This window comes from Physeter macrocephalus, chromosome 20 (genome assembly GCF_002837175.3).
Source record: "Physeter macrocephalus isolate SW-GA chromosome 20, ASM283717v5, whole genome shotgun sequence".
NCBI classification, from domain to species: domain Eukaryota; kingdom Metazoa; phylum Chordata; class Mammalia; order Artiodactyla; family Physeteridae; genus Physeter; species Physeter macrocephalus.
In genome coordinates, this window is record NC_041233.1 from 53,832,671 (window position 1) to 53,843,692 (window position 11,022).

Sequence of the window (11,022 nt, forward strand, 5' to 3'; positions counted from 1 at the left end):
CCTAACACCATACACAAAAATAAATTCACAATGGGTTAAAGACCTACATGTAAGGCCAGACACTATCAAACTCTTAGAGGAAAACATAGGCAGAACACTCTATGACATAAATCACAGCAAGATCCTTTTTGACCCATCTCCTAGAGAAATGGAAATAAAAACAAAAATAAACAAATGGGACCTAATGAAACTTAAAAGCTTTTGCACAGCAAAGGATACCATAAACAAGACCAAAAGACAACCCTCAGAATGGGAGAAAATATTTGCAAACGAATCAACGGACAAAGGATTAATCTCCAAAATATATAAACAGCTCAATTAGCTAAATATTAAAGAAACAAACAACCCAATCCAAACATGGGCAGAAGACCGAAATAGACATTTCTCCAAAGAAGACATACAGATGGCCAAGAAGCACATGAAAAGCTGTTCAACATCACTAATTATTAGAGAAATGCAAATCAAAACTACAATGAGATATCATCTCACACCGGTCAGAATGGCCATCATCAAAAAATCTACAAACAATAAATGCTAGAGAGGGTGTGGAGAAAAGGGAACCCTCTTGCACTGTTGGTGGGAATGTAAATTGATACAGCCACTATGGAGAACAGTATGGAGGTTCCTTAAAAAACTAAAAATAGAATTACCATATGATCCAGCAATCCCACTACTGGGCATACACCCAGAGAAAACCATAATTCAAAAAGACACATGCACCCCAATGTTACTGCAGCATTATTTACAATAGCCAGGTCATGGAAGCAACCTAAATGCCCATCGACAGACGAATGGATAAAGAGGTTGTGGTACATATATACAATGGAGTATTACTCAGCCATAAAAAGGAACGAAACTGAGTCATTTGTGGAGACGTGGATGGATCTAGAGACTGTCATACAGAGTGAAGTAAGTCAGAAAGAGAAAAACTAATATCGTATATTAATGCACGTATGTGGAACCTAGAAAAATGGTACAGATGAACCGGTCTGCAGGGCAAAAGTTGAGACACAGATGTAGGGAACAAACGTATGGACACCAAGGGGGGAAAGCCGCGGGGTGGGGGGTGATGGTGGTGTGCTGAACTGGGCAATTGGGATTGACATGTATACACTGATGTGTATAAAATTGATGACTAATAAGAACCTGCTGTATAAAAAAATAAATTTAAGAATTTAAAAAAAAGAAAGAAAGATATCAGATTAAATAATGAGGAGTTCGGGGAACAATATTCTGAAGGAAGGATGGTCAATAATACTAAACGAAATTTTTGATTGCCAAGGGATACATAGGATGTTCCCATATAACACAAATCCAGATTTAGCTTTCAGTTCCTATTCATCTTTCCCTCAAAGTTGGTTAACTAATTATCACAAGGAAAGGTTATCACAGCAGCTATAAATAAAATGTGTAACTATAATATAGAGAACTGTCTTCCCTTATAGCTGGTGAAATTAGTTTTACTACTTTACAGTCAGTATCATTTGTATATGTGTGTACACAGTGGTCACATACATGGTATATACGAACAGAACAGATTTTTTTTTAATTTTTATTTTATATTTGAGTATAGTTGATTTACAATGTTGTGCTAGTTTCAGTAGTACAGCAAAGTGATTTAGTTATACATATACATATATCTATTCTTTTGCAGATTCTTTTCTCATAAAAGTTATTACAGAGTATTGAGTAGAGTTTCCTGTGCTATATACAGTAGGTCCTTGTTGATTATTTTATATCTAGTAGTGTGTATATGTTAATCCCAACCTCCTAATTTATCCATCCCCTCCATCTCTTTCCCCTTTGGTAACTGTAAATTTGTTTTCTATATCTGTGAGTCTGTTCCTGTTTTGTAAATAAGTTCATTTGTATCATTTTTTAGATTCCACGTGTAAGTGATATTATATGATATTTTTCTTTCTCTGTCTGACTTACTTCACCTTGTATGATAATCTCTAGGTCCATCCATGTTGCTGCAAAAGGCATTATTTCATTCTTTTTTATGGCTAAGTATAGATTCTTTTTTTAAAATTATCATGTAACATTATATTAGTTTAAGGTGGACATCATAATGATTTGATATATGTATGTATTGCAAAATGATCACCTCAATACATTTAGTTAACATCCATTACCTCACATAGTTACAAAGGTTTTTTTATCTTGTGAAAGAACTTTTAAGACCAAACTCTTAACAGCTTACAAATATACAACACAATATTATTAAATCTAATCACCTTACTGTACATTACATCCCCAGAAGTTATTCATCTTATAATTGGAAGTTTGGACCTTTTGACCACCTTCATCTCTAGCAACTACCAATCTGCAGAACAGATTCCTCTGACGAAGGAAGAAAGCAATCTTGGTACCCTAAAGAGGTCCACAAATGTCATACCAGGACCTAGGTTTTAACAAGATCATTCTGTTTTCCTTATTCTATTGCCCATCCTATAGCTAAAGGTAGAATTACCAAAAAAAAAAAAAAAAAAAAAAGGTGTGTGTTGGGGGTAGTTCTGAATTATACACTATCTGGAAATGTCTCCAGAGTGATTAGTCCTTAAGTCTTACATCATTCCTATGAGGTAACTAGGGAATTAGCCTCATTTATTGGGTAAAAACCTGAACCAGAAAAAAGTGAGCTGCTTGTACATTTTCCCTTAAGATACCTCTGCCAGGACTCAGTGTCATGAAATTGCTCTGAGGTGAAAACACAAGGTGTAGAAACCCAAAGAATCTACAGAAACAAAGACACACCCCAGAACAGAAGGACAGCCCAAGACACTTGGCCCTCCTCAATCCAGTAACAGCAGCAGCCGGCACTCACTGAGCATCTGCCATCCACCTGATGTTTACCCACAGTCAATCACTGACTCCTCATCACAACCCTGAAAGGTAGGTATTAGTACTGTTTTGCAAATGAGAATGTTGAGGAAGAAAGGTTAAATAATTTGGCCACAGTAACAGGGCTATTAAGTAGTGGCAATACAATTCACAACCAGGACTAATTGGTCCCCCAAAGTCTAGCTCTTCCCAGAAATTCTCCACCATGTCTCCCATGTAACTGGCTATCTCTTAGCACCTAATAACAGACCTGCATTACATTTGGTGCTTTACACACATGACACTATCACAAATAACTACTCTGAAAGCTATGCCCATTTTATAGATTAGAAAATGAGATTTAGAAAGGTTAATATGCCTTCCCACGGCCACAAAAAACAATGAGTGGCAGCATGGAGATTTAATCCAGGTCTCTCAAGCTCTTCAGTCCATGTCTTTTCCATTTATCATGCTGCTTCCAAAAGTTCTTTCTTTATTTTCTAGTTATTTCACACATACTACAGACTCTATTATTTGGTGATAACTATTACCTCTTCCATTTAAGGGAAGACTGTGATAGACCCATGAAACAGTGGTATTATCCTCATTTTACAGAGGCTTGGAGAGCTTGGGGAACTGGATCAAGGTATAGAACCACAGATGGCACAGCCAGAACTTAAGCCCAGTCTACAGACACCCAAGCGTGTACTGATAACCAGTCAACTGTGCTGCCTCCTGGACACTGCTACCTCCATGAACAGTGGAACAGAAACTTCCAAACAAAAATCATTCAGCCAAACCTTAACCTGTTTACATAATAATCTTTTCCAAAGAATCTAAACTACACAAACAAACAAACAAACAAAAACAACAATTCTCAACATGAATAAGAAACTAATTGTGGTATGGAAAATAAAAATAGTGCTATACAGAATTACTAAAAACAGGAAAGTAAAAAAGAAATCAATGAGGTAATAAATTAGATTTTGAGGAATAGTCAAAAGGACTGAAATCAGATGCTTGAGTTCATTTTGGTATTCCTGATCAAACAATAGAAAGCAGTTTCTTAATTTCCAATTACTGTATTTTTCTGATTCAGAAACACTCAAAAGATTTACTTATGATGTTCCAGGAAGTTCAGAACTTACCACACATTATCCCTAAGGCTGTGCTAAATACCGCCATATATCCAAAGTAAAATGATGTCTGAAATAAGCCATACATCCTGAAATAAAACCAAAAAATTATATATAGTATATCCGTTTTTACTTTAGACATAAGGCCTAAATTCTAGTATTTAAATGACAAACTTAGCTTCTAAAATACAAAATGAAAAAATGTCTCCACTTACTTTGTTTTGAAAAAATAGTAGTAAAAGGAATACATGTAAACATAAATTGCAGTTGATGCAGCAGAGAGAAAACTTGTCCATTGCCTGAAGAAAAAAAGTAACCCTTTTGAATGGATGGCACTGAAAGATTTTAAAGCAAAGACTTTTATAAAAATATCCTTTAAGATTCTGTATATTTAAAAACAAATGCATGTACAAATGTACAATGGCATTTAAATATATCAACGAGGAGAAAGCCTAAGAATTGGAAGGAGAGATCCTAAATTTTGTCAAATCTCCTATTATAAATGACCCTAAATAAACCATTTCCTTTTTCAGACCTGTCTCCTAGTGTTTAAACTAATGACCCTCATTAATACCAAAAAAATTTTTTTTGACTGATATTATCTTATTTTAAAATATTATGGTCCCCAGAGGTTCCTCCCAGAAATAAGTACTCACCACCTATAATCCTCTGCATTTAGCAGAAAGTATGTGCACACGATGGTCACACAGACGGTCACAATGCACAGGATAACCAGCACCAGCATCATGAAGCCATAGACATAATAGATCTTATACGCCCAGAAAGATGTGAAGATGAAATACCTAAATACAACACAACGAAGACATAGTTTTCTAGTCTTTATTCATGTAGCTCACACTGCTCTTGCTAAATCTCACTTGCATCTTAGTTCTCACTTTTTTCTCACTTAAATCTCAATATTTTTCTTTCAAGTAACTTCCAACAGTTTCCCTTACCCCCTTTTCATTAAGTCATTTAAAATTCTCTCAAAAATATTTTCTTAGATAATCTTTCAAAAACAGACTCATCAGTAGGGTAGGGTATTCATCTCTAAGCAAACTAAATAAATTAGAAGCTTAAGGAGTATATTGTGGAAAACAAAAATGAAAATAGCTAAAAATTCTTATTTTTAAAATAAAGTCAATTTCCTCATTCTTTCATTTTTTTCTAGATACGACACTTTATAAACAATGTATTTTATATTTTATAAAACACCCTATTAAATTAAAAAAAGGTTTGATATAGTAATAATGTATAAAATTAGGAAAATAAAAATAATTAGGAAAAGAAAGCCTATGGAAGCTTCATGCCATTTTCACAGTACCACAAGAGAAAGGGCATTAAGATTTTATACCAAAAAAAGACGCTTTACTCTAATTCCATTACACAAGCCATAGTTAAACAGAAAGGGCTTTTTGGCCTCTTTTCTTTTTCTTGTTCCCTTCTGCTTATTAGTTACCTTATTCATCACCCATTCTTTCAACATTTACAGAGGCCCTATACATATCAGAGAAGCAGTGAGAACAGAATTGAAGACAAAGTCTCTACTCTGAAGGAGATTAGTTCAGTGGGAACTAGTAAAGGGGCAATCATGACACACAAGTGCTTCTCCAATGCACCTAACAGGGGCAACTTACTGGTTTGGCTGGGTGGGGCTCTGGGGGTAGGGAAGGGTGGTGAGAAGAATCAGATAAGACATGGTGGGTGGGGAGCTAGAATAATGTTCCATGCATTGGAACAGCAAAGGCAAAGGCTCACAAATAAAGGAATTCAGTGTATTTAGAAAGACTCAAAGTAATTCAGTATGGCTAGAACTTCAAATGAACTGTGAGAGATAAAAGATGAGGTTGGAGAAGAGAACAGGGCCAGATTCTATATTATGAAGGTCTTTACTGACTACGTGATGGGGTTTGGACCTTACCTCAATGAAAATGAGAAGTCTTTACCAAATAAGTGACATGATCAGACTGATACCTTAAAAAGACCACTGTGGCTATCAAGAGGAGAAAGGTGTGAGGGTGGTCAAAGCAGAGAAGTTAAAGATACAGCAGAGTGGCTACCAAATGGAACAGAGTACCCGAGAAAACAGGAAGAGATGTGATCCACATGGTAGTATGGACAGGGTAGGAAGGAAAAAATAGTGGCAAGTCAAATCAGGGTGAGGACACAAGTCAGAAAGTACCAAAGAATTTCTCAAACTGGTTTTATTAAACCATGAGCTAGAGTGACATGCTCTCCAATCCCTCTAAGGTGCCGACTAATACCCACAGCTGGCAGGTGACCACCAGGAGTGGCCCAAATCTATGTCAGTTGTCCTTATTAGTGTAATGAGACAATTTAAATGTCACATAAAGAAATAAACAGGGCTTCCCTGGTGGCGCAGTGGTTGAGAGTCCGCCTGCCAATGCAGGGGACACGGGTTTGTGCCCCGGTCCGGGAGGATCCCACATGCCACGGAGCGGCTGGGCCCATGAGCCATGGCCGCTGAGCCTGCGCGCCCGGAGCCTGTGCTCCGCAACGGGAGAGGCCACAACAGTGAGAGGCCCGCATACCGCAAAAAAAAAAAAAAAAGAAAAAAGAAATAAATATGATAGCTAAAAGAATTATGATTTCTATCAAAATTATGTTGAATACTTTGGAAAAATTCAATAAGGTGAGCCACTAAAAAAAAAGTGATAAAACTGGGCATGGGTGAGACAACTATAAAAGACTGGGGGACAAATGTACAAATCTAGAAGGATTCTGCACTTAGGATACTTCAGACAGATCTTTACATTCCTGCTCCACTTTTAAAAGGTTGGAAAATACAGAAGATGCATTATGAATTTCAAAGGTAAAAATGATGGAAACGTCAACTAGGTACAAAGGGAAGACCTTGGCTCTATATTTTTTTAAAAAATCAGTGAAAGATGTACCTTTAGTTGTTTTAAGTTAAAATAAAATGTTATGTACTTATCTTTTTTTAATAATTCCCTTACATGAGCCAACTTTTTCAATTAACCAACTGTCAGATTCAATCACGCCTCTTAAGGAGGCATCCACTGTACAGGAGAGAATCAGCACTGAGGCATCTGGAAATGTGTAAGGAAATTTTGAGTAGTCACAATGACTGGCATTTCATGGGCTGGATCCAGAGGTGTATGACTGTAGTTCTTGAAAAAGTTCCATACAAAGAACTGTCTTTTCTGAAATGCCAGAGCATTCCCATCAAGGAACACTGGAACACAGGCTGAGAAAAGTAATGCTTATATTTTGCAGTGGGGACCAAGGATGCAGATATGAAGCATGGTAACTGGGCACAAGATGGCATATCTCCCACCCCCAAACACATACATAATTCCCAGCACTCCTGTGGGCCTCGATTGAAGAAGACTAGGAATGAACGTGTATCCAAAGATGTCAGGATCTTGACTAACTGGTAGGTAATGGTTTACCTAGTTCCCTGGACCCTTAGAAATATTTAAAAAATGAAAATCAGTAATTTCTTATATCATGTAGGTGATCAAAGGCTGGTCTGACATGCATGCATTCTCTAGCATGCATGCTTTGATTTCTAAGATCTGCTGTTTGGTGAGAAAGGTCTAGAACACAATACAAAAACAGTATAAGCTTCACCTGAATATCTGAGAACAAAGCAGAAAACCACCTTTTGATAGACTACGTAGACCCCTTACTAGAAGCATGGACTTAACAAACTAACTCTGTTAGATGCCTGCCCATCTGATTCTATACCTATCCTAACTCCTAAATTTTCTTTTTACAATGAAATCCCCCAAAACATAAATACATTGCCAAAACTTACATTTCAATAAAGATTGAGCCAAAAGGTAAAATTCCTCCCAGGCAAACAATAACTGCAGGCTCCATGAACCTGGAAAATATTAAAATTAACAGTAAACTTCTAGTATGATTTCCATATTATATTATATAAACCCTGATAACAGAAATCAGATGCTTGGTACTTAAAAATAATCTAAAGGATAGAAACAAACCAGTTAAAAGAAAAACAAAAATTCAAAGAGGCACAATACTGAGAGGGGACTTCAAATTAGCCATAGGTTATAGTCAAAATTCTTTTTGGCATTAAAGGCCGAGATAAAAACTTGTGGAAAACAAATACTTGCTACTGGCAGAACTCAAGAAAAACTATGAGTATTTGCTCCTGTTCTATACTTTTCAGTAACTTCTAAAAATTTGCGTCATTTACCTCGCAGAAAGCCATAGGGAAAGAAAATAAAAGTCTTGAGACCCCCCCCCATATCTGAAATAATGTTTCCCAAATTGTGGTCTTGCCAATCTCTTTGCTCATGCTTTCCTTGGTTCAGTAACTTGTTCTCCTATGAATCATACAATTAAGGTATTATGGGTTCTGAGTTATAAAAGGAGTCAAAGAATGAATAAAAAATAAAATTCAAACCTCATTCATTCACTCAACAAACATTTTTTGATTGCAATCGGTAATTTTCCACCTGCAATGCCTTCCCTTGTCTCATGGTTCTCTCCTGCGAGCACTGACTCAAGTGTTCGCCCCGTAAAGCCTTTCCCAGGTCTCCCAGGAAGAGGTGGGTTCTTCCACTGTCTCCTGAATGTAACTCCATGGCAGCACTTACCACACTATACTGTACTGTCTAATTAAATACCTCACTAGATTATAAACCCTGGCAGGCAGAAGCTATTCATCTAGGTATTCCCAATGTCCAGCACAGTATGTGGCACATAAAAGATAGTAAACTACTATTTCTGAAATGAACAAACTATAAAACTGAGAAGAAAATGAGTTTGAGAGCCGAAAAAAAAAAGTTTTTTAATTTTAAAGTCTAGTCTTCTTTCCTCCTTTTATAGAAAGCCAAGATCCACAGAGGTTAAAAATGACATGCCCGCCAGATCTAGTATTCAGATTTTGGTTCCCATACAACTATATAAAGAAAATGAAGATACACGCGAGCCTTCCTACACCTAAATGTGACCCATGGTTATTAGCAAGGTCACGTGTTGCTCCTTCCTCTCCTTCACCAGCCCCAGTGATCTAGAGGAACTTTTGTGATTTCTATGCTTTTCCTTTAACCTTATCCTCCCCAGTAATGGGTAAAGGAACAAACATTAGGCTATCAATGGGCCTTAACAGTCTAATGTTGATTTGAAGATAAAACTGACTTTAAAAAACAGACTACAAAAGTTCTCATAAGCACCAATCTAAGAGAAAAAGAACACGGACAATTCCTAAGACTAGAACAGATCACTCTCCTTTACACTACGGGGCTATTTTATTCAGCCTCCACTTCTGCAAATGTCTACATACCTCCAAGTCTACAAAAGACTATATAAGTACTTAAACATAAGTTATACTTACAATATAGCAAAATATCTAGGAATGGAGGCTTTTCAATATATATTCCTTATTATGAATATGTAGTCTACTGTATAGCTATTCTTATGAGATGGGGAATAAAAAAATGCACAGTAAGATTGTTCTATTTATGTCTGCAAGTAAGAATTAGGAAAATAAAGAATGCAGAATAGCATAAATCAGCACTAAAACGTTCAATTTACTAATTTTATTTAATTAATTAATTAATTTATTTTTTTGGCTGCGCCATGCGACACATGGGATCTTAGTTCCCTCACTAGGGATCGAACCCGCACCCCCTGCAGTGGAAGGGTGGAGTCTTAACCACTGGACTGCTGGGGAAGTCCTCAATTTACTAATCTTAAAAGGCAAAACATATAATGAGTTCACATTTTGTTCAAATTTGAATTATGAAAATTAGAAATATAAACATATTAGTAACATCTCATTTTATGTCCAAAAGTTGAAAAAATACAAACCATCTCAAGTTAAAAATCCATCAAGAATCACAATTTCAAAGCTGAATGGTCAAATGAACTATAAACTATGCTTACACTATTGCAAAAGAAGAATCACTTTAGCTGTTAAACAGAAATACCTGTCATCCTTTGTCAGGATTAAATCTTGAATTATGGGAGATCATCAAAAATACATTTTGTGCATAAAATGTGAAAAATGTATTTGAGAGATTCTATACTATCCCAGAAGTGAAGGTAAAGAAAATAGGTCAGTAAATTATAATTGGTCTTAATACTAATTCCTCTCTCAATTGATACAAAATCTATGGCTCTAAGTCAATGTTGTTTCGAATAATAAAATATCTGGAAAGGAAAGTGAAATTAGAAGCCCGGGGTTGGCAATCTTTTTCTGTAGAGGTTCAGATAGTAAGTATTTCAGGTTTTGCAGGTGATATGGCCTCTGTCATAACTACTCAACTTTGATGCCACCCTGTAAAAAGCAGTCACAGACAATATGTCAACAAACAGGCATGGCTATATTCCAACAAAATTTTATTTATAAAAACAGGCAGCAGGTCAAATCTGGTTTATAGACTGCAGTTATACAACGGCTGCTGCTTTAGGTCCCACCCACCTCTATGCACTAGTGTACTTACCAAAGCATTTCTCTGTAAATGGCACCAATACTCAAAAAAGTGAAATAAGCATAACATTTATTACTACTCCTAGCAATATAAATTGAAGGAAAAAGTAAAAAGACAAATTCTTAAGTTTAAACTTATAAATACATGCCAATTCTAAAAAGTATGTATACATAATAGCCTTGGGAATTTATATATTGTGAGAAGCAATCACATAAAATTTAGCATTCTCTTTACCATTTTTTCTCCGGTATGGGACGAGGCACGGCATTGACACGACACGGAAAGTTCGGTTGACCTGACAGATTTCGGCCAAGTATTGTACCAACAAGATTTAGAGGAAGGATAACAAAAAAACAGATGCAACAAACGGCCACCTGTAAATTAAATTAAAATATGTGTGATTACTCAGAGAACAATAACACTAATAAAAACAAGTAAAAACGACACTTAAAAATTTAAATACAGACAAAGTGAGAGAGTGGCATGGACATATATACACTACCAAACGTAGGGTGGATAGCTAGTGGGAAACAGCTGCATGGCACAGGGAGATCAGCTAGTTGGTTTGTGATCACCTAGAGGGGTGGGATAGGGAGGGTGGGAGGGAGGGAGAC

General features: G+C 36.3%; 1 protein-coding gene across 3 annotated transcripts in view; it reads right to left on the reverse strand.

Moving 5' to 3' along the window:
- Positions 1–11,022, reverse strand: part of TM9SF3 (transmembrane 9 superfamily member 3) — a 73,518-nt gene that overhangs the window by 9,394 nt on the left and 53,102 nt on the right. For all 3 annotated transcript variants that reach the window (XM_024121306.3, XM_028481218.2, XM_028481219.2), the window contains 5 exons: positions 10,643–10,782; positions 7,762–7,830; positions 4,616–4,762; positions 4,175–4,258; positions 3,972–4,048 (listed from right to left, as the gene is read on the reverse strand). In XM_024121306.3, coding sequence (XP_023977074.1) covers positions 3,972–4,048; positions 4,175–4,258; positions 4,616–4,762; positions 7,762–7,830; positions 10,643–10,782 — 517 coding nt within the window. The remainder of the gene's footprint in view (positions 1–3,971; positions 4,049–4,174; positions 4,259–4,615; positions 4,763–7,761; positions 7,831–10,642; positions 10,783–11,022) is intronic.